General features: G+C 44.4%; 1 protein-coding gene across 1 annotated transcript in view; it reads left to right on the forward strand.

Moving 5' to 3' along the window:
- UFL1 (UFM1 specific ligase 1) overlaps positions 1-21,213 on the forward strand; it is a 93,115-nt gene that overhangs the window by 2,571 nt on the left and 69,331 nt on the right. Inside the window, exons 2-4 of the mRNA XM_068231184.1 lie at positions 3,756-3,901; positions 6,549-6,577; positions 15,304-15,401. Of these exons, the coding sequence (XP_068087285.1) occupies positions 3,756-3,901; positions 6,549-6,577; positions 15,304-15,401 (273 nt within the window). The remainder of the gene's footprint in view (positions 1-3,755; positions 3,902-6,548; positions 6,578-15,303; positions 15,402-21,213) is intronic.

Genomic DNA, 21,213 nt, shown 5'->3' on the forward strand with positions numbered 1-21,213 from the left:
ATAATGTGAACAAACCTTAGGCTGGGTGCACACTTGGCAGTGCGTGAAGTTCACGGTTTTTGTCATGTGCGTTTTATGCACATTTTCTTCCCGCACATGCGTTTTGTATGCATTTTTTATGCATTTTTTTAATGTTTTATGCAAATCATTAGGAAGTCAACAGGAAGCGGAAATACATAAGAAAACATACGTTTTGTTTTTTTTACAAAAACGCATACGAAATGCAATATATTGTGTAACCATTGACTTTCATTATGTGCAGGTTTTTTTATGCGTTTCTGAAAATATGCAACAAAACCAGCGTTTTAAAAACCCGTACTAAAAACGCATACACATGCGTATTTTCATGGGTCCCATTGACTTACCATTATACGCGTTAACGCTGCGTTTTACGCAACGCTAACATTTCTGCTTAGTGTGTTCCCATGCTCATACTTTTAGCAAAGGACCCTAGACAAGCATGCAGCAGATCAAATGTTTCTGACATTGAGGATGATTCACAATGCTTTTTCACCTATTTTAACCTTTTCTAAGTTACATTTTTAAGCTACTAAAGAGCAAAAGTATAATATAATTAAGGTCAGAAAAGTAATATTGAAATGAAGTTAATCAGGAACAACTTATAATATGGCAGCCTCCATATACCTCTCGCTTCAGGTTCCCTTTAAATGAGTTATCAGCAAAATTCCCTAAAATGAGCTTTACTCATTTGGGGCTCTCTCCGGCCTCTTGCAGCCGGCTGTCCCACGCCTACCGCTCTGCTTTAGTTCTGCGCCTGCGCAGTTCGTTGTGGCCATGATTGACAGCTGTGATTTGCGCAGCCGCAGTAAGGCTGACCCCGCGGTCGGCCTGAATAACAAGAACGGAGACTGGGACAGTCAGCTGCAAGGGGCTGGAGAGAGCCCCAGGTGAGTAAAGCTCATTTTAGGGAATTTGGCTGATAACTCCTTTAAGAACACAGTACTCTTTGCTGGGCCAAATAAGTCTCTTTAGGCTTCTAAAGCTGAATAGTCACCTCATAACCATGGAAGATGGATCCCAGCGAAGCCCCATGATGATCCATCTTCTTGGTGGCGGGTATATGCAATGGGATGCAACAGGTGCGAATGAGCATTCAAGCGATCTTTAAGATCCACTGTGACTGTCGTTATTGCCGGTCATTTGAAAAATCGTTCAGATGGTACGGGCCTTAAATGAACCATTGCTAGATTGATTAGAGAAACATTGTCAAAGCCTTTAGAGAAAAAGATCTGAAAAGGGTAATTAAGACACCATTCACTAGATCCCTATCTACTTCCTGGGAAGGAAGAGCGGGACATGGAGCTGCTAATGAAGCACTACAGGGTTGATGTCCTGTCCCACCAAGAAATTGCAGTTGGCACTAAAATGCTCTAGACAGTAGGTTAAGTCCATGATGACTTGCTGGTCTTTCCATCTGTGCCTTGGGAGGATTAGAGAAAATCCACATTGGTTCAGAATTCATTAAGGCTACTTTCACACTGGGGAGTGATGTGTTCCCTGGAAAACCAAGATCACAACACAACAGAAGGACGCATGCAGTACATAAAAAAGTATGCTTTACTGCAATTGTTAACCTCTCTGTTATACAGTTATGCTCTGCATGCACTGTGCTGTGGCAACAGAAATTGTCACACTGCTGTACCGCGCCAATGTTAACAGTGCACTATCATTTCATTGCATTAGCAATGCGATTTATATTGTCCAACGCAGCAGTTTGAAAGTAGCCTTATGGTGACCTTTGTTTTCAAGGGTACTTACTGAACAGCAGTTGCTCAGTCTGCCAAAAAAGCAGGAAGGCCAGCTGGCAACTTTATATAGATATTTTTCAGAAGTGCTTTTGTTAAGAACAAAGTAATGCTGTGAATCCCCCAAGAGGAGATGGACTAGTCCATCATTTTTACTACCTACGGTAAATGACAGTGAAATAGGAATAAAGTAATCTTTTAGTGCATTTTACTATGGTAGAAATGCACATCTTATACTGTACATGTATTTTACGTTTTACAGAGTTAGCCATGCACAGTTCAAACTCAGGCTAGATTCACAGTGGGACGTTGCGTTTTGATGCCACGTTAAAGTCGCACCGCAAGCTTACAACGCAATGCGCCCAAAAAGTGGCAACGCAGCGTTACCGTCGCATACAGCAGATACAGTAAAAAATACAGGCAATGAAAAGTATGCTTCCAAGTCATTACTGAGCATGTGCAAACAGTCCAACACAGCTAATAACGTGTATAACGCACTGCATGCAGTACTTTTACTTAACGTGCAGCGTTAGTCACTAATGCAACGTGTGCACTGTGAATGGGGCATTGATTTTTCATTGCAGTGAGTTATTCTGCGTTAAATGCTGTTTTAACGTGCGACTTTAACGTCCCACTGTGAACTTAGCCTCAATGTTTGATTTCTACCTTTTTTTCTTTTTTCAATAAAATTACCGTATTGAAAAACTGAATGTATTTTTGTTTACTGTTATTATTGAGGAAAATCAATTTTCTCATTTTTTTGATAACCTTATGTTGGCTATAGTAGATATTTCTGATCAATGTTAAGGAAAAAAATAAATTGCTTTGAATTTTTTTTCAAACAATTCATTCAGTCAGTCAAAAATGATTAAATTTATAAGAGCTGAAAAACAAATTAAGGCGTCCATACATCTAGTAATGATGGGCAGATTCGACCAAGAGACAGATCTCTCTCTGATCGGAGAGAGAGATGTCAGCTGCATTGCAGGCCGATTCTTGATCGATTTCAGCATGAAATCTTGCGGGAATCAGCCTAGTGATGTCTCACCTGGTGCTGTTTCCCCAAGTGTAAAACGTGCCCCCCCCTCCCAGTGCCTGTGCATTAATACTTTACCTATCGCTGTTTGCCGCTGCCTGGTAACTGGGCGCGCGTGGGATGTCACACATACGTACGTGTTGTACTGGCAACCATGTGGGGCGTGTGTATGTGAGAAAAGTGCAGAGATGCAGCCAGTGGTGGAGACCGGCAGGTAATGTATTCATGCACAGGCACCAGAGGAGGGCACATTTTACACATTTTGCGCTGGGGTTTGTATCACGTTGCCTGCTGGTCCCGATATCGCACACCGTTAGCGATGCGCACTCAGTCAAGCGCCTCAGCCCGAAATCTTGCAGCATGTCTGATCGATACATGCAACCAATTTTGGCCCAAAATTGGTTGCATAGTTGATCGGGCATGCTTTTGGCCACAACGATTTTCATTCAGTTATAATCATAGAATTGGATGATCGCCTGGTCCACCAAGTCATCTGAAGTATGGCCATCTTCACTGTAACATGTTGTTCCTGGTTGCAGACTGTGCCATTCCCACCTGCTTACTTTCTTCAGCCACCTGGCTGGAAAAAGGAACAGTCAGTCCTTGAAGGCTAACCCTCTGGTCCAGTCTCACAGAAGGCCTACTGTAGAACAAATTCCTGAAAAACCATTCTGGTCATAAGAGGAGTGTCAGAACGCACGGTGCATTGCAGGATGCTACATATGAGCCTGCCTGGCTAGACAGAAGTCACAATGCCCATGCTCTGAAAGGGTCTACATTGTATACTTGAGCACCATAACTGGGCCATGCAGCAGTGAAAGGAGGTGACCAATATTGTGCATATTTTGCTTTTTACTTTGTATCATATTGGTCTTTAGTAAACAGAAGATACAAATCGTTCTAGAAATGTGAAGTTGTTTTTATAAATAAAACTGAATGGTTTGTACTTGCAGATTATCTGAACGTAATTGCATAGAGATTGTTACCAAGCTCATTGCTGAGAAGCAGCTGGATGTAGTACACACTCTAGATGGAAAAGAATATGTCACGCCTTCACAGATTTCTAAGGAGATAAAAGATGAACTTCAAGTTAGAGGGGGTGAGTGAGCCTATCCATTCTACTGAATTGAATTAGAACTGTTACTTTAAATTTCTCTCTCAATTGATCAAAGTCCACGACCAGAAATTGTTTGTTTGTTTTTTTTGTCTTAGTTTTTTAAGGTACTCCAGTACAGATGCCATGCGCGGGGAGTCCGCGTCAATTTTACAGTTACTAGCGCAGGGGGAGCACCGGCTTTTAACCCATTAGCGCCATGTGTGATACTGTGGTAATGTGCTCCTTGTTATGTTAACACTTGTTACCCTGAATGTTACCATAGCAACACGCATGGCGCTAATGGGTTAACGGCCCATGCTCCCCTTGTGCTAGTAATGGTAAAATTGCTGTGTGCTCCCTGCGCACTTCAACTTTACTGGAGTTTAGTACTTCAGGCCCATAGTGCTGACGGAGATTAAACCCCTCTTGTTTTTATTGCTTTCCTGGCTCCATATCTGGGAAACTGTCTCTTCCTGTTTTATAGAGGAACTGGGGAAATCTCTCCAACCATGGCACAAACTGCAACAGTTTTTATATACTTTGGGACAGAGGTTTTATGACAAGTTTTTGCTGCCCATAATTTCCTGTCTCTGAGACCACAAACTTTCTTGTTCAATCCACAAAGATCCTTATTGGTTCCAAAGGCAGGAATCAAGAGAAATCTCTCAAATAGTGAGACAAAGATGCATAAAACTCCCGAAGTGTTTCTAACCCTTTTCTTCACTATCTAAAACTACAGATACAAAATATCTGGAGAGTCGCTTTAACCCTCCTGGCGGTCTATTAGAAACCGCCAGGGGGCAGCGCAGCAGTTTTTTTTTTTTTTTTATTTTTTTTTTTATTTTTTTTAAATCATGTAGCGAGCCTAGGGCTCGCTACATGATGGCCGCTGTGCAGCGGCATCCCCCCGCCTCCGGCGATCTTTGATCAGGAAATCCCATTAAAAGAACGGGATTTCCTGAAGGACTTCCCCCATCTAATCGGCGGGTAGCGGCGGCGATCGGAATGCACGCGCAGCTAGCAAAGTGCTAGCAAAAAAAAAATTATACTAATCGGCCCAGCAGGGCCTGAGAAATCCTCTTGCGCGGCATAGCCCTAGCTCAGCTCGGGCTTACCGCCAGGAAGGTTAAGATTCTTGACCTAGTGAAATGATAAAAAGGGGGATGGGTGTATGATAGGCGTACCATTAAAGCAGGGGTCCCCAAACGTTTTGGGTCGAGGGCCGGGACAACATACTTCAGACTGCTGGGGGTCGGAGTATACATAAAATGTCTTTGTCGGCCAGGCAGTGAAGCATACCCAGGTGGCAACCTGAAGTCCAATTGGACAGCAGTGTCACCTGATCTGGAATTTGATTGGAAACCAGCAAAATGACTGCTTTCTGGCTTCCATGTGGATGGGTGGTGCCAGCACTGCTATTCTATATGTGGATCACCAATATTTAAAGATGCAGCTGACCGCATCTATAAGTAATACATTTTGTGTGTGTGGGGCCGGTAGAAAAGCCTCAGGGGGCCGCATTCGGCCCGCGGGCCTTAGTTTGAGGACCACTGCATTAAAGGAACACTATCAATAACCAAGTGTTCTAAAATGAAAATGTACAAATAATATCTAAGTAGCTGTGTAAACATTTTCCTACTTTTCATGTTAAATGTCAGATGCAAAAGCTGTTATTCGTTGTGTGTAGGTTGTAGCTGCATTAAAACCATTAGCAAAAGGGCAGTCTGTGCTTCAGTTGTACACAGCAGTACTGTTTTTTGCATATGAGACTACAGAGTGTTTTTGCAGAGGTGTGAATCTGTAAGAATCTCTGCAACCTGACATGCTAAGAACAGTGTAATTTTGAAGCAGATTACTTGACAGGCTTTTGTTTTCATATATCAGGTTGCACACACTACAGTATTACAAATGTTTATGTGGCACAAAAGATACATTTCCTCTGCTCTCTGTGAGAGAAAGCTCTGCCTGTCTCTGACTGAGCTCTCTGCACACATGCAGTTAATGATGCACTGTGAATGCACTCCCCTCATGGCTGAGTCTGCTGTCAGAATTTCAGCAGACTGCGCTCAGAAAAGTGTGAAAGGGATTAGATAATGGTAAACGTAGAGATAAGGATTCAGAGGTATACACCAACACTTAAAGCGCGTACACACGCCGTATTGTTTTACAAACGACTGGGCCGTCAGACCCTCCCGCAGGGCGGTTGTTCTGCCGACAGTAGCACGTGAGTACAGGCTGTCTGCAGACTGTTTTTGACTGATCCGCCATCTGCCATCACCTTCAGCCGCATGTTTTCTACCATAATGCATGATTGACCCACTTGCCAGCTAAATCTACACAGGGCAGGAAGTAAGCTGTAGTGCATTTTGATGAATCTCAAGAAAAATGTATTGTGTCCATCACTTTGCTTCAAGACACTGTTTATATTAGAGATGGGAGAAATCCCAAATTTCCTCAAATCCAAAAAGATTCTCGATTATTTATTTTTTGTGTGATCAGTGTAATGGTGCCTATATTATTCATTCTTCATTTTTCTTTGATTAGATAATTTCATTCGATGATTTTGTTAGATCAAAAAAAAGATTTTTCCAAGTTTAGATTGCCTTTAAATGACGTAGTAATACATGATACTATTTTCTTCTTTTTCTAGGCAGAATAAACATAGTTGAACTACATCAGGTGAGAAGGCTTTCATTTAACCCACCAATGAATGACGTAGATTTCATAGTCACATGACATGGGCAGTTGTAACATTGGCCTCGATTCATAAAAGTGCTGTCGGGAAGGTAACGTCGAGCGGGGAAACACCGCTGTCGGTATTTCCGCCTTCAGGGTGGTAATTCATAAAAATTTTGCTAGTTGTGACAGGCGTGCGGAGATATTCCGCTGTAGGCAGGCGTTAGGCTGTCGGGAGACAGGAGAAGCAGGCGGAATCCCTCTGTGCGGTGTTCTCTCTGCAGCTGCTTGGGAGGTCTGTCCCATTCACTGCAATGTATTCCGCACGCTTCTCGCCACATCAGAGGTAGCGGTAATGCGTACGTACAAAAAGGGCGCCCGGACAAAAAGGGCGCGGGGTGTAAACTCTAAATAATAATTAATCATTAATAGGGTTTATAAAAATAGTGTGCTATATTTCGTTTACAAATAAGGTTTAACCAAATTATAAATCATTAAATAATGTTTATGAAGTCGGAAATTGTGAAAACGTTAATCTTCCCTGTTTCTAAAGTTAAACTTATAATTACGTTTATGAAAAAAACAATAATATATGTTTAATTGTTATAATTCTATATTATTGTGAATAACCTTCATTTACGGTTTGTTCTTATAATAAAATCTGAAAATATTCTTTAACGATGATATAAATATAACTACGTTCGTAATAAGTGTTGTAAAACATTAGTAATTATTACTAAAATTTTATGAAAACTTTACCTAAGCCTACTCTTACACAGAACCCTCCCTGTACCTATCCCTAACCCCTAGACCCCCCTGTTGGTGCCTAAACCTAAGACCCCCCCTGTTGGTGCCTAAGTAACCCTCCCTGTACCTACCCCTAACCCCTAGACCCCCCTGTTGGTGCCTAAACCTAAGACCCCCCTGGTGGTGCCTAAACCTAAGACCCCCCTTTATTATGTGGATAATAATGTTTTACTAATTGTGGATGCAAAAAATATTTTGCAATTTACGTTACGTACTGATCGCTTTATTTTGTGAATAATAATGTTTTACAAACAGTATGGGATAAAACTTTAAATAATGTTTTAATTAGTTAAATAAGATAAATATGTTTAGTATTTTTATAAACGTTATTCGGCACGGGTGCATTTTATAAACGTAAATCACCACAAGCACACTTATAAATCATTAAAAATCTCCTGGCGCCAGTTGTAAACGTTATTTATGTCCTGCGCCCTTTTTTCCTGCTCGGCGCCCATTAAACGCTATTTATTATGAGAGTGAATGGCGGCGCCCTTTTTGTCCACTAGCGGCATGCGCCCTTTTTTCCCGCTTCCAGCGGTAATACCCGTCCGCATACCGCTACCTCTAATCTTTATGAATTGACATTTGTTACTTTTGCTATGATAATCACCGCGCAAGGCGGTGATTGATCACTCTGCTCGCGAATGTCGGCTTTTCATGCGGAAAAAGCCTTTATGAATACAGATTTTGCTGTGTGGTCGGTAAAGTGAGCAGTTTTCAGCATTTCCGAATGCGGGAATGCTTTATGAATCGAGGCCCCACTTTGCTGGCAGCTACATTATTTTTACCATGTTAATCTAAAGCAGTCCTATACTAATTAAATCTGCCTTTACATAACTCTTTTGCAAGAATGCTTGTTGCCTGTCTGTCTAAATGAAACTCTGGCTAAAGGTGGCCACACACCATACAATTTTTTTTTAATATCTGTTCAATGTAAGAATTGCAATCAATTTTTCTGACTGATTGTAACATTTCAAAAATATGACCAATGTACCACACACCTATGTTAAAAAAAATTTTCTTCAATTATGATAAAAATGATTGGAAACTCAGAGAAAATTGCTTGTGTGTGTATATTAATAAATTAACAATCTAACACACACCATACAATCTTTAGTAGAAATTGAAGAGAAATATCTGGCATTCCGGATCGATTTAAATCGAAAAAAATGGGAAATCCGATCTGATTTTTCAGTCGATTGAAAAAAAAAAGCTTTCGCTTTCGTTTTTATTGAATTACTGTAAAATCGGATCATTTTATTGTATCGGGTGTGGCCACCTTAAAATATATGAATCGCTGTCCCAGAGATAGTATGCGGTTTAGGTGTTCTAAAAATGTTTGGCCCAAGTTATGTTCATGGTTGTTGCGGATATGTGACTAAAACAGCTGAAGGCAAAAGTTCAGCATGACATGCAGGCAAGTGTGGCATATACAGTAAATGAAGTAAGCAATGTTGGCCTTCAAAATCTCACAGTACAGTTTTTTTTTTTTTTTTTAACTGTTTTACTTGCTAGATCATTGCCAGCAAGAGGATATACAGATCATTCAGTAGTATGAGAAGAAAGCAAATCAGAAAGCAGCCTATTGAATTCGATAGGCTGCGTTTCTCCGGCCACATTCTTATGCGGGGAGACCCCACAAATCACCCCTAATGGAAAAAAGCAGTACATCTTTTTTAATTTGATGGCTTATGTTTTGTTTTTATACATTTTGTGTAAATATTTATTCATTTTTATTTTACCTTTATAATATTTAAAAATGTTCAAGCTGAATGCTATGAGTAGAAATGAATGAGCTTTGTCTCTGAGGAAGCTGCCGTATCATAGAATCTGGCACATAGCTGCCAGGATGTAGCAGTAAGGCTCTATTCACAGTAAAAATATATATACCTTAGCGAGCTCCACCCCTATGTTAACCTACTCACTCACTGTGGGCTTGCTGCAAATTCAAATGTTACACAAACACAACAGTCTCAAATTAAATAAAAATTTGCGCTGCCTCACAGTCCACTCATGAGCAAAAGTCCTTCACCAATTGGCCACCAGATATACTTCCACTCGTCTTCACATCCAGTGATCCTCAGAAAAGAAAAGAAACAAACGAGATCATCACATAGACTGTCAGTCCAAGCCCGATCCTCCACCAACTAGGCCCCGTGTGATGTTTAGAGGTTGACACCTTCCTCCCGTGCTCCACCACCCGAAGGAACCGTCCTCACCTTTGGTCGTAGCTGCCCAGACCTTACAGACAGCCAACAGCGCATAAGGTAACCACCAGGTCCACGTTTCAACTTGCTTCAAATTATTCCCAATGCTCACAATGATTCCAGGTTTAGATCACAGTAAGAGAGAAAATGACATATCATTGCGTAGGCTGCTACACATATATCTCCGGGGGGGAACCACTCCCACACTGATTACCCCGTGCTTATGACTCTATGGGGCCACCGCTTCACTCAAAGGTGATCCACCACCTAACAGGACCAAGCTCACCTTCGATACCGGCTGCCCCTCTCACAGACAGCTGTCTAGCTAATTGGTGAGCGATCCTCACAACAGTGTTTAGCCAGTGTGTAGTCCTCCAGGACACTCAGTGTATACACAGCCCACTGCAACTGAACAGGCTTAGATAGTGTAAAACCATTTAATAAGATCACTTAAAAAAGAGTACTACTCACAAGCGTAAAAAGTTTACAGGCATATCATAAAACAATCCTGAGGACGTCTCCTCTGCACACTGCCGCCTTCTGCCTGCTTAGCCACGCCCTACGTGTTTCGTCTTAACGACTCATCAGGGGCTTGCAGTCAGGATTGGCCAGCAGTGTTTAAATACCCTCCCCGTGTGCATACCAACATCAATCCTCCCCCTAATCACCCCCTTACATATTCATTACCTCATATCTGGATGATTAAGTATTGCACGTCCATTACCAGAGTCTTTACTGCATATGCAGATTCCTCTATACTGGCAACCATCGCGCGCAACAGCTGCGCACGCACCACTCAGATCCCGCGAGATGCCTCCTATTTCCCTTTGTGACACGCAAACCACTAGCATCCGCGTTCCAACGTGAACACCCATGCGCACACTTGTCAGCCTCTGGGCCGCACTATCCCGCTAATTATTGGACGATCCTATGGATCAGGCTAAAGGGAATACTGTCGATATGTTTAGGAATCTGGTAATGAAGGATGTGGAAAAAATTGAAAGGGGGAGGATAGATTGGGATAGGAGGGTGGTTGAAAACCTTAGGAAAAGGGAGGATATAGTGGTGCGGCCTGCAGACAAGGGGGGAGGGGTGGTGGTTTTGAGTAAACAGCAGTATGTGGGGGAAATGGACAGACTGGTGGGAGATAAGAACACATATGAATTGCTAAAAGGCAATCCTACTCAGGAATATAGGAGAGATCTGTGTAGAATTTTAAGGCAAGGGATGGATGTTGGTATTATCTCAGATGCAGAGTTCAGATATTTACTAGTGGATGCCCCGAGGATTCCAGTGCTATATCAAAACCCAAAAATTCACAAAAGCTTGGAACAGCCCCCTGGTCGTCCAATAGTTAGCGGGATAGGGGGCCTGAACCAGAGAATTGGTGAGTACGTGGATTTTTTCTTGCAGCCTGTGGTCAAAGCGTTGCCTTATCTGATTAGGGACACCAAGGAGTTGCTGCAGAAGCTTGGGGGAGTGGTGTTAGGGGAGGGACGGTTCTTGGTTACGGCGGACGTCTCCTCCCTGTACACCATTATCCCCCAGAGAGAGGGGATGGAGGCGGTTAAAGAGGCTTTGGAGGAACAAAATACTCTTAAAGGGCAACAGATAGAGTTCATCCTGGAACTCCTTGAGTATTGTTTGAGCCATAACTATTTTTGGTATGGAGGCAGCTACTATAGACAAAAGGTTGGCTGTGCGATGGGGGCAAAATTTGCCCCCAGTTATGCTAATATTTTTATGGGTAAGTGGGAAAAACGGGTATTGGATATGGATATGAGTAGGTCGATCAGAAATTGGTGGCGTTATATTGACGACCTGCTGTGGGTGTGGGAGGGGAGGGAGGAGGAATTATTGAATTATGTAGAAAGGCTGAATGATAATAGACTGGGGATCCAACTGGATGTTAAGTGGAGTACACAAATGATTGACTATCTGGATCTCACTATATACAAAGAGGGGGATGGGGTGGGGACGAAAACACATTTCAAAAAAACTGACCGTAATGGATACATACCAATTAGCAGCTGCCACCATGATACATGGCTACGCAATATTCCAAGGGGACAGTTTATCAGGATGAAGAGGAACTGCACCAGGGAAATTGATTTCTTGGAGCAGAGTGAAGTCTTGGTTAAGAGATTTGAGGAGAAGGGATACAGTAGGGAGAGCCTATTGGAAGAATTGCAGAAGACTAAACAGATGGATAGGACAGCGACACTGGTGGATAGGGTGAAGGACGGGGCAGATGGGAAGGAATTCGGATTTTCTATCCTATTGGATTATAATTCCCAATATAAACAGGTGGAGAAAATTATTAAACGTCACTGGAACGTACTGTTGGGAGACCACATATTAGCACACCACTTACCCCCGAGACCGAAATTTATTTATAAAAAGGCACAGAATCTGCAGAGCCTGGTGGTTCCTACCTATGTGGATGGGCCCAGAAATAATGATACAAGAAATTTATTGGGGCAAGTGGGTTTTTTCCCTGTGGGACATGTAATGCTTGCTGTAAGACCAGGTCAAGGAGGAGGGATATGGTAACGTCACATACTACAGGGGAAAATTTTAGGATCAGGGAATGCATAACATGCAATTCTAAACATGTAGTCTACCTGGCATGGTGTCCCTGTGGGATACAGTATATAGGACGGACCACGAGGAAACTGAGGGAAAGGATGTCTGAACACGTCAGAAATATAGAGAAAGGGGTAGAGGGGCACAGCCTGTCAAAACATTTTAGCTTGAAACATAATCGGGACCCTGCTCTGTTGCAATTTACTGCGTTACAAAAATTATCGGTGAGATGGCGAGGGTGCCATAAAACAAGGGAAATATCTAAATTAGAGACAGAATGGATATATAAGATGAAGTCCCTACATCGTATGGGTTTAAATATAGAGGTGGACATAAATTGCTTTATAGCTGATGACTAGGGTGGAAAGCACACAGGGGTATCACACAAATGGCACTTAATGGAATTTGTTGAATTTGTGTTTCTGCTTAGGTTTTTATTATTGTTTTTTTTTGTTTTTTGGCGTTTTGTTCATAGGGCTCTCGCCCCTTTAAGAAATTGTTATATAATGTTATGATTCTCACAAGTAATGAAGAATTGTGAATACCCATGAGTAATTAGGGGGGTGGCGGTATTGCATTAGGGTAAATAATCACAATAACAAGGGGGGGTAATATGGAGCATGAAATATCATTGTACAAATGGAGTATGAAATATCACTGTATATTATAATGTTAGAGCATGGGGATATGTGATAGGGAACAAAGCTGTAATGGTGAATAAGTGCTTGCACGAATCCAAATACACGCCGGGGGGTGGGTTATATAATGCTTGGGGGAATAGATTTGGCCGCAGTAGGGTATGAAATGATTATCTTTGTAGATGGAACGCAAGGAAGTTTTGGTACTATGCGCCCGATGATGGTCCTATTGGAACACAGGTAATAGGACGTGTGTCCGTATACGCTTGTGTTATCGCGAGAGATGGGTATTAGTGCGGCCCAGAGGCTGACAAGTGTGCGCATGGGTGTTCGCGTTGGAACGCGGATGCTAGTGGTTTGCGTGTCACAAAGGGAAATAGGAGGCATCTCGCGGGATCTGAGTGGTGCGTGCGCAGCTGTTGCGCGCGATGGTTGCCGGTATAGAGGAATCTGCATATGCAGTAAAGACTCTGGTAATGGACGTGCAATACTTAATCATCCAGATATGAGGTAATGAATATGTAAGGGGGTGATTAGGGGGAGGATTGATGTTGGTATGCACACGGGGAGGGTATTTAAACACTGCTGGCCAATCCTGACTGCAAGCCCCTGATGAGTCGTTAAGACGAAACGTGTAGGGCGTGGCTAAGCAGGCAGAAGGCGGCAGTGTGCAGAGGAGACGTCCTCGGGATTGTTTTATGATATGCCTTTAAACTTTTTAGGCTTGTGAGTAGTACTCTTTTTTTAAGTGATCTTATTAAATGGTTTTACACTATCTAAGCCTGTTCAGTTGCAGTGGGCTGTGTATACACTGAGTGTCCTGGAGGACTACACACTGGCTAAACACTGTTGTGAGGAAAGCTCACCAATAAGCTAGAAAGCTGTCTGTGAGAGGGGTTGCCGGTATCGAAGGTGAGCTTGGTCCTGTTAGGTGGTGGATCACCTTTGGGTGAAGCGGTGGCCCCCATAGAGTCATAAGCACGGGGTAATCAGTGTGGGAGTGGTTCCCCCCCGGAGATATATGTGTAGCAGCCTACGCAATGATATGTCATTTTCTCTCTTACTGTGATCTAAACCTGGAATCATTGTGAGCATTGGGAATAATTTGAAGCAAGTTGAAACGTGGACCTGGTGGTTACCTTATGCGCTGTTGGCTGTCTGTAAGGTCTGGGCAGCTACGACCAAATGTGAGGGCGGTTCCTTCGGGTGGTGGAGCACGGGAGGAAGGTGTCAACCTCTAAACATCACACGGGGCCTAGTTGGTGGAGGATCGGGCTTGGACTGACAGTCTATGCGATGATCTCGTTTGTTTCTTTTCTTTTCTGAGGATCACTGGATGTGAAGACGAGTGGAAGTATATCTGGTGGCCAATTGGTGAAGGACTTTTGCTCATGAGTGGACTGTGAGGCAGCGCAAATTTTTATTTAATTTAAGGCTCTATTCACATTTGCGATGGATCCGTTCGGCATAGAGCAGAACGAACAATTTCTCATTTACTGTTGTGTCCTGAGTTGGATATGTTGCACCATAGGTAGCTATGGGCAATGCATCCACTCATCCTGAAAAATGCAGCTAGTGTGAATACCCTGTTCCTGCTTTTTTTTTTTTTATTTTTTTTTTTTTGAAGAAGAAGAAGTGTTTTTTGCAACAAGTGGGAACTAAGTCTAACTACCTTGTGCGTAACAGCAGGGCCGGCCCGCTCATGAGGCGGGGTGAAACTTTTGCCTCAGGCGGCAAATTTCCAGGGGCGGCACCCGCCCGTCCGTGGGTGCGGGGAGCCGGCCCGCCGAGCTGGAGGGGTAGCTGGCAGGACGGGGGTATTGGGCCAGCGGCGGGGAGGGGGGTCGGACCCCCCCCTTCCCTCGCCTGGGTCCCCCGTCCTCCGCTCCCCTCCAGCCTAAATAGACGCAGCCGTATATGTAAGAGGCACGGGCGGGGAGACACTCACCTCCTCCTCGCTCCAGCGTGCGCTCCACTGACATCACTTCCTGCAACGCTGCAGGAAGTGATGTCAGTGGAGCGCATGCTGGGAAGAGGTGAGTGTCCTCCCCGCCCGTGCCTCTTACATATACGGCTGCGTCTATTTAGGCTGGAGGGGAGCGGAGGACGGGGGACCCAGGCGAGGGAGGGGGGGTCCGACCCCCCTCCCCGCCGCTGGCCCAATACCCCCGTCCTGCCAGCTACCCCTCCAGCTCGGCGGCCACCCAGAGCGGCCCCCCCCCGAGGGGGGGGAGGGGCGGCGGTGGCAATTTTTTTTAAAAAATTTGCCTCAGGCGGCAAAAAGTCTAGGGCCGGCCCTGCGTAACAGCGTTACGCACAAGAGAAAAAAAAAGGTCTAATTTGCAACAGCGATAAATGAACAGGCAGGGAAGTTCTTATTTGTTGTGCTACAGCCAATCAGAAAGGGAAATATGCTAACAAAAATATACATCCCATAAATGCTTAGACTCCCAAATAACTAAATGCTTTGAAATCATTTGTTTTTTGACAGGTGATCAATGTGGACCTGACTCACATTGAAAGCAGAGCCAATGATCTTGTAAAATCAGAGAAAAATGTTCAGCTGGTACTTGGACAGCTTGTGGATGAGTAAGTATATACATGATTGCTGTGTTGACTGATGCTAAATGTGACATTCCGGAGCCAGATAGCCACGGCTTCTTATAAATGACGGTTGTTTCATAACGCTTGAGGTTTTTCTCGAACTGTTGTCAGTGGAGCTGGCTACTTGACTGGAAAGACTGGCTTGTGAATTCCATAGTAATGTGTTTTATTTCTAAGATTACCGAGCTTCCACTCATAAATCCTATCTATTTGAAAATGAATCAAAATGTGAAATTGGACCTCCACCTAGTATTTTTGGATATAGGGATATGGCCAATGCTACCTAGTGCCTATCCAGTGCTTGCTGACAGATATAAACAATAGTAAAGACCTCTCGTGTGCCCAGAGAAGCTAGGAAATAAACAGCAGCTAAACGTTCTGGAAGGGCAGGGCTTCTGTTACTTTAGGTACCCATGCACTAAAACAATTTCCCTTCAAAATACAGCAGATTTGATCACTGTGACCGAATCTGCTCTGAAATTGTTAATTCAAATGTTGACTGATATCCTCCCAAATTAATCGATTTTAGTCAATCTGTCCATGTGGAAAATTTAGCTCAATCGCAGGCGGGTTGGGAGCGCATCGTTAGCGGCGTTTGATACGGCGATGACCGATGCAGCAATTCATCACCTGTCCGCCGGCGCGGGTCCCACTTCTTCCGGCGTATTCTCCGCCTTCACTTCCTGTCTTGTGAGAAGGCGAAAGTTCAAACAGTAGAGGGCGCTCTACTGTTTGAACATCCTTTTCACAGGACAGGAAGTGAAGAGAAGATGGAGAAGGATGCTGAAAAAAAGTGAGAGACTGCCGGGATCCGGGGACCCAAACCGTCGGACAGGTAATGTAATGCTGCTGGCCGGGGGGAGCAGGGGCTGCGAGGCAGTGGCAATTCCACATATTGTGAATCGATTTCATGCTGAAATGGATTTAAAATCTGTGTTCAGTGTATGGGCAGCCAATAGATTACGCTCTGATCAGATTCGATCAGAGAGGGATCTATCTGTTGGTCGATCTGGTGGCAATCTACCAGTGTATGGCAGCCCTTAGGGCTAACATCAAATCCAGAGACCGTCTCCCTCCAGCATTAGCCCTGCTCTTGAGATAACACCACTTATGTTTACAACTGCCACCATGGATTGCAGGAAACGGAGGTTGTAGTGGCCAGATCTCAAAATCCTGACAACCTACATAGAAGTCCAGTCTTTAGTTTTCTATACATCCTGCCATTGTGCACAATTAGTCATGTTTTAAAGTGTACCCTCCCTCCCCACCTCTACACTAAGGGCTCAAACCTACTTGCAGCCTTTTCTAAGTGCTAGAGATTTGAAAAAGCTCTTGCTAATGCAGTGCTATGGGGGATTTTCTTATAAAATCACATTGTTCAAGCGAGATCACACCTATAGCATTACATTAGCACGAGCCTTCCAAATCACAACTTCTTAGTGACGGCTTGGTAATGTACTGCTAGTGGGTTCCAGGCCCAAGGCTGCATTAGAAACACTTAACTGCTCTGATGCACACTCTCCACTAGTTCCCAGCATTTAGGTTTCTTTGGGGGTCTCCATGGCACTTTTCTTTGTGCTTTCTCTGTGACATTATTGCACCCACCTCACGTCAAGGCTGTGGACACTTCAGCCCACATCCTGAACATAAAGGGAAGAGATTGTGGGGGCCCCAGGGAGGAAGAGCCATGGAGGTAAGAGCCATAGAGGTAACGTTTCCTTATCAGCCTTTCTGCAGATGACACTTTCCCACCATTTCCCAGTTCCTCTGTGGAAGCTGCAGAAGAGTCTGTGATGGGGTACAAGGCTGGCTTGTCACTCTCCCTCCCTCTAGTGTAAATCTATGAGGGATTATGTGGCCTGGCAGACGAAGACATTGAACACAATTCACTAAGGTCATGCTAGTTATAATAAGGCAGTTGAATATTTATCGCCACACATCAATTGGTATTTTTAGGCAGACCTAAACTCAGAATTTCCTTTCAGCTCTAAAAGATAAGCAACAGCATAATAACCTTAAACCTCTTGAGGACCACAGGCTTACACCCCACTAGTGACCAGGCAATTTATTTATTTATTTTTTACAATTTAGCAGTGAGCAGCTTTAACAGTTTATTGCGCAGTCATACAACTTAGCACACAAATGAATCTTACCCCCTTTTCTTCCCACCAACAGAGATTTCTGTTGGTGGTCTCTGATTGGTGCTGTCATGTGGCATCAGCCTATGAGAGAGATTAGGTTGTGAGCCAACCAGAGGAACAGCCAAATGACAGGGCTGTCCCCAGTATAGCGGCGTGCTAGATCGCAGCGCTTTACAAATGTTTATCTCCTTTTTTTTAACAGCCTGACAGCTCTGATCGTGGCTGGCAGGCTGATATCGGAGCTCCGCTCCATGTCTCGGCAGGGAACGATCGCACGTGCGCGTTCTTTGCTAGTCTCCGCCTCCAGGACCTGACGCCAAATGGCGTTTTGCGGTCCTGGGGAGCCACTCTGCGGCTGCCAATTGGCGTTAGGCAGTTACAGAGGAGTTAAAAAAAAAACATTTCTTTGTTATAGCTGATACAATTCCTACAATAATTCTGCAGTGTGTCTACTTTCTACTGTCATGGAAGCAGACATATTGTTAACATCCTGTGTTTACAAAGTAGCTCTCTGCCGTGGCAGGCAGCTGGTACAGCTGAGGGATCAAATTACATCTTGTGGTTAGTAACAGATGAGGGGGAATTACAGGCTAAACTCTCTAAATACTATGGCCTGGTGCACACCAAAACCCGCTAGCAGATCCGCAAAATGCTAGCAGATTTTGAAACGCTTTTTATTTTTCAGTAGCGTTTCAGCTAGCATTTTGCGGTTTTGTGAAGCGTTTTTGGTGTAGTAGATTTCATATATTGTTACAGTAAAGCTGTTACTGAACAGCTTCTATAACAAAAATGCCAGCAAAACCGTTCTGAGCTGTCGTTTTTCAGAGCGGTTTGCGGTTTTCCTATACTTTACATTGAGGCTGAAACGCAGCCACAATCCAAAAAATGCCTCACCCTGGGAGTTTCTGCAAAACGCCTCCCGCTGTGATGTGCACACCCCCATTGAGATACATTGACCAAGCGTATCCGCAGCCACAAGCGCCTGCAGAAACGCTGAAAAAGCCGCTCGGAGTGCACCAGCCCATACAGAGTGCATGTCTATATGTTTTCCTTCTATACTGTGCAAGAGTTCAGGTCCACTTTAAGTGTTAATTCCCTAAAGAAGCTTGCCTTATTAACATGTAGTGATAAGCTTTCACAGTGTGAGTGTTGTCTTATCAATCAGTCCTAAAGTCATCACCTCTGTAGTTATTCTCACATGCAGTAGATAGGGAAGGGAGAAGCACACTCAGGTAAGATGTAGCTTCTCCCCTCCTGCTTCCAGGATGACAACGACAATCACAGCTAGCTTGTGTATGACAGCCAGGATGGAGAGAGAGAGAGGCTGTGGCTGTGTGTGTGTCTCTGTGAATTTCTGTGTGGCTGTGTGTGTTTGTGTATCCGTGTGTGTGTGTGTGTGTGTGTGTGTGTGTGTGTGTGTGTGTGTGTGTGTGTGTGTGTGTGTGTGTGTGTGTGTGTGTGTGTGTGTGTGTGTGTGTATCCGTGTGTGTGTCTGTCTGTCTGCCTGCAGGGTGCAGTTTTGCATAAACTAGTAAAAAATAAAGCAGACAGCTTAGAATGCTTCATTTTACATTGCAGTCTGTAGTACCACTCCACCTAAAGTGACACTAACTTATGAGATAATGAATTGTATGTGTTGTACGGATAATTAATTAGTAGTAAAGAAAAGTCTCATATTTTTATTTTCAGTTCTATAGCGGTTTTTCTATAACATTGCATCATTCTCTAATATTTGCAGTTTACAAATTACACTCTGTATTTTAAATGATGAAACGGTGCAGAGCTAATGACCTTTTGAACTTCTTAGCAGAAAAACCTTAAACAAACAAGAAACCATTAGAGACAGGTTGAGATAAGTGCTTCAGAAAATAGCATTACTCTCTGGCTAAATTAGTCAGAGAGCACAGAGAAGCTCTTTTGCATAGATAACAAGTACTGGAAACAATATGAGACTCATATCTGTGTGACTTATGTTCTAATTCTTAGCTGTACTAGTTTAGTTTGCCTTCTTAACCTCCTGAGCGGTATGCCCGACACTGTCGGGCAAGGAATTTTTGCTAAAAACGGTATGCCCAACACAGTGTCGGGCATACCACTCAGGGGGTTTCCCTAGCTACAGGAGCCCCACTGTAGAAGTTAGATAGGGGGCAGCACGGTGGCATAGTGGTTAGTGCTCTCGCCTTGCAAGCGCTGGGTCCCCAGTTCGAATCCCAGCCAGGTCAACATCTGCAAGGAGTTTGTATGTTCTCCCCGTGTCTGCATGGGTTTCCTCCGGACACTCCGGTTTCCTCCCAGATCACAAAAACATACAGATCAGTTAATTGGCTTCCCCCCAAAAAATTGGCCCTAGACCATACATGCACTACACGATACATACATATGACTATGGTAGGGACTAGATTGTGAGCCCCTCTGAGGGACAGTTAGTGACAAGGCAATGTACTCTGTACAGCGCTGCGTAATATGTCGGGGCTATATAAATACTTAAATAAAATACATAAATAGGTGCAGGGGCTCCTGTACATTATAGGCAGCATTAGTGACATAAGGCATAGTGCCCCCACCCCCTGATTTCCACCCCCCCCAATGTCACCGATGCAGCCGCTGCCTTATTAGATGCATACCGAGACTCGTTCCACCGAGCGCCCCATCTGTCTTCTCAGCTCTGCATATCTTCCGGTATGCGGAGGATCGGGACTGAAGTCATGTGACGTCAGACGTCACATGACTTCAGTACACGTCCTCCGCATACTGGAAGATATGCGGAGCTGTGAAGACAGGCTGGGGCCCTCACTGGAACGATGCTCAGTATGTGTCTAGCAAGGCAGCGGCTGCATTGGGGACATTAGGGGGGGATCGGGGGGCACTATGCCTTACATCACTAATACTGCTTATAATGTACAGGAGCCCCTGCACCCAGCTAACTTCTACAGTGGGGCTCCTGTGCCTAGCTAGCCTATACTGGGGGACACCTACCTAGCCTATAGTGGGGGACACCTGCCTAGCCTATACTGGGGGGGGGGGCACCTATCTAGCCTATACTAGGGGGGCACCTATCTAGCCTATACTGGGGTGGCACTTATCTAGCCTATACTGGGGGCACCTATCTAGCCTATAGTGGGGGACACCTATCTAGCCTATAGTGGGGGGCACCTATCTAGCCTATAGTGGGGGGCACCTATCTAGCCTATAGTGGGGGGTACCTATCTTGCCTCTATCTAGCCTATAGTGGGGAGCACCTATCTAGAAAATAGTGGGGGGCACCTTTCTAGCCTATAGTGGGGGCACCTATCTAGCCTATAGTGGGGGCACCTATCGAGCCTATAGTGGGGGGCACCTATCTAGCCTATAGTGGGGGGCACCTATCTAACCTATAGTGGGGGGCACCTATCTAGCCTATAGTGGGTGGCACCTATCTAGCCTATAGTGGGGGGCACCTATCTAGCCTATAGTGGGGGGCACCTATCTAGCCTATAGTGGGGGCACCTATATAGCCTATAGTGGGGGCACCTATATAGCCTATAGGGGGGCACCTATCTAGCCTATAGCGGGGGGCACCTATCTAGCCTATAGCGGGGGGCACCTATCTAGCCTATAGTGGGGGGCACCTATCTAGCCTATAGTGGGGGGCACCTATCTAGCCTATAGGGGGGGGC

This window comes from Hyperolius riggenbachi, chromosome 4 (genome assembly GCF_040937935.1).
Source record: "Hyperolius riggenbachi isolate aHypRig1 chromosome 4, aHypRig1.pri, whole genome shotgun sequence".
In the NCBI taxonomy this organism is placed as follows: domain Eukaryota; kingdom Metazoa; phylum Chordata; class Amphibia; order Anura; family Hyperoliidae; genus Hyperolius; species Hyperolius riggenbachi.